The sequence below is a fragment of the Egretta garzetta genome, unplaced genomic scaffold (assembly GCF_000687185.1).
Source record: "Egretta garzetta isolate BGI_Z169 unplaced genomic scaffold, ASM68718v1 scaffold108, whole genome shotgun sequence".
Classification (NCBI taxonomy): Eukaryota; Metazoa; Chordata; class Aves; order Pelecaniformes; family Ardeidae; genus Egretta; species Egretta garzetta.
This window is the reverse complement of record NW_009260614.1, coordinates 8,051,012-8,053,049: the sequence shown is the minus strand read 5'-3', so window position 1 is coordinate 8,053,049 and position 2,038 is coordinate 8,051,012. Positions and strand designations below refer to the sequence as shown.

The following is a 2,038-nucleotide window of genomic DNA, read 5'->3' as shown; positions in this document are numbered from 1 at the left end:
GGGCCCCCGCCCAGCCACAGCCTCACCACAGAGCTTCCCAATGCTCACTCCCCCCGGCAAACCCTCACCTGAGAGATGCCACATCCAGCCTCCTGACCCCTCCTTTCTCCCGCATCCCCCAGGGCAGCCAGTACTGGCGCTTTGATGATGGAGTCCTGGACCCCGGGTACCCGCGCGACATCTCTGAGGGCTTTGAAGGCATCCCGAACAGCATTGATGCAGCCTTTGCGCTCCCTGCACACAGCTACCATGGCAATGAGAGAGTCTATTTCTTCAAGGGTAAGGGGTGCAGCCCCCTGCTCCCGGGCAGAGCCTGGCACCAGCAGCCATGGGCAGGATGCAGTGTCCTCTAGCTGCTGCTCCCCCTTGAGTGCCTGTTCCCCACTAATGCCCTGTGTATTCTCTTGCTAATGCCCTGTGCATCCTCTCCTAGACAAGTACTACTGGTCCTATGACTTCGCCAACCAGCCCACCCAGGCCGACTGCGAGAAGTCCTCCCCCTCGGCCGTGTTTGGCCACTACGCCTTCATGAACCGCGACAGCTGGGAGGATGTCTTCCAGATCCTCTTTGGCAGCAGGAGAAGTAAGGGTTGGGCCAGCCCTGGCAGAAAGGGCCGTCGGGTGCCCCTATAGCCTGCACTCACAGGGCATGAGGGGTGCAGGCACCCAGGGAGGAGGGTGCGATGCCTGGGAATGTGGGCAGGCTGGATGAGCCGCCATGCTGTGCACAGGAACATCCAGGCCATGGCTGCATCTCCCACAGCATCCCATATCCCACCCTCTGTGGCCCTTATGCCCCACACTACCCAGCCCATCACCAGCCACCTTGCACAACAGCGTTGCTGCTGGGGACTGTTTATTCCCACTGGAGCTAGAGAAGCCATAGGAAAGAGAAATGGGGCAAGAGAAATGAAAGATGGAGAGGGGGGGCTCAGCAGCACAGGGCTGATCGCAGGCAACGTGGGGCTGGAGATCCCAGCTCTGCCCTGCCAGAGTCCCCATCACGCATGCCATCCAGGCTGGGACCCTTTGGAGCATCCCCCTGGGTCTCGGAGCAGGTGCTGGGGGCTGTCTGTGGGTCTGGGCTCAGCTCACCCCTATACGTTGCTGCCCCTCTAACTCGCCCTCTGTCTCTTTGCCAGGCGGGGCGAGCAGCCCGCGGTACATCAGCAGAGACTGGCGGGGGGTGCCCAGCCGGCTGGATGCTGCCATGGCTGGCAGGATCTACGTGGCCTCTCAGCAGCCTCGGAGGAGGAAGTCTCGCCGCCAGCGCAAGAGGTACAAGAGCCACCGGTCACTGAATTTGGGTTTCTGGAGCTGGCTGCAAAATGACTCTGACTCCATGGGTGTTGAAAGCGACTGGCTGTCGGGCTCCCAGTGCGAGACCCTCCAGAGCGTCTACTTCTTTGTAGGAGGTGAGTCTGGGGCGGCAGGATCTGGGAGAGGTGTGGGACTGGGACCCCCTGGGGCTGCCGAGGCAGGGGGAGGTCTCTTCTCGTTCTGCGATGTCCCCGAGCTCTAAGACACGGTGGGAAGGTGCCAGTGGCTGGCAGCCAGGGCTGGCAGCGAGGGCTGGCAGCTCTCCGCAGCTCTGCCCCACGGGCAGTCCTAACAGCCATCTCCCCTTCCTCCCAGACAAATACTACCGCGTCAACCTGCGCACCAAGCGCGTGGACCTGGTGCAGCCCCGCTACCCGCGCTCCATCGCCCAGTACTGGCTGGACTGCCCGCAGCTCATGGAGAAGAGCACCTGAGAGGGGCCCTCCCGGAGCCACCCAGCAGCACAGCCCCTAGTTAGACAGAAGTAAACTGTGAGTGCTGTGCAGGCTGGAGAGCCCTGTCTGTCTGTCTGTCCATCCATCCTGTGGTCTGCGCAGTCCTTGTAGTCAGAGATCCCTCTGCAAGGGCTGTGATTGTCCCCCCAGGTATAATAACTGTGCGTGGGCTGTGCCAGATCCCTGCTGCTGGCCCCGTCCACGGCATGGCTCTGGCTGCAGCTGCTCAGATCTGCTCCGCCAGCCAGTCCGGCGGCTCTTCC

The 2,038-nt window shown here is 62.2% G+C and overlaps 1 protein-coding gene across 1 annotated transcript in view; it reads left to right on the top strand.

The window, feature by feature from the left end:
• Positions 1 to 2,022, top strand: part of VTN (vitronectin) — a 6,887-nt gene extending 4,865 nt beyond the window's left edge. The window contains exons 7-10 of the mRNA XM_009645161.2: positions 123 to 279; positions 434 to 583; positions 1,143 to 1,415; positions 1,636 to 2,022. Coding sequence (XP_009643456.2) covers positions 123 to 279; positions 434 to 583; positions 1,143 to 1,415; positions 1,636 to 1,754 — 699 coding nt within the window. The 3' untranslated portion in view covers positions 1,755 to 2,022. The remainder of the gene's footprint in view (positions 1 to 122; positions 280 to 433; positions 584 to 1,142; positions 1,416 to 1,635) is intronic.
• Positions 2,023 to 2,038: the final 16 nt, after the last annotated feature.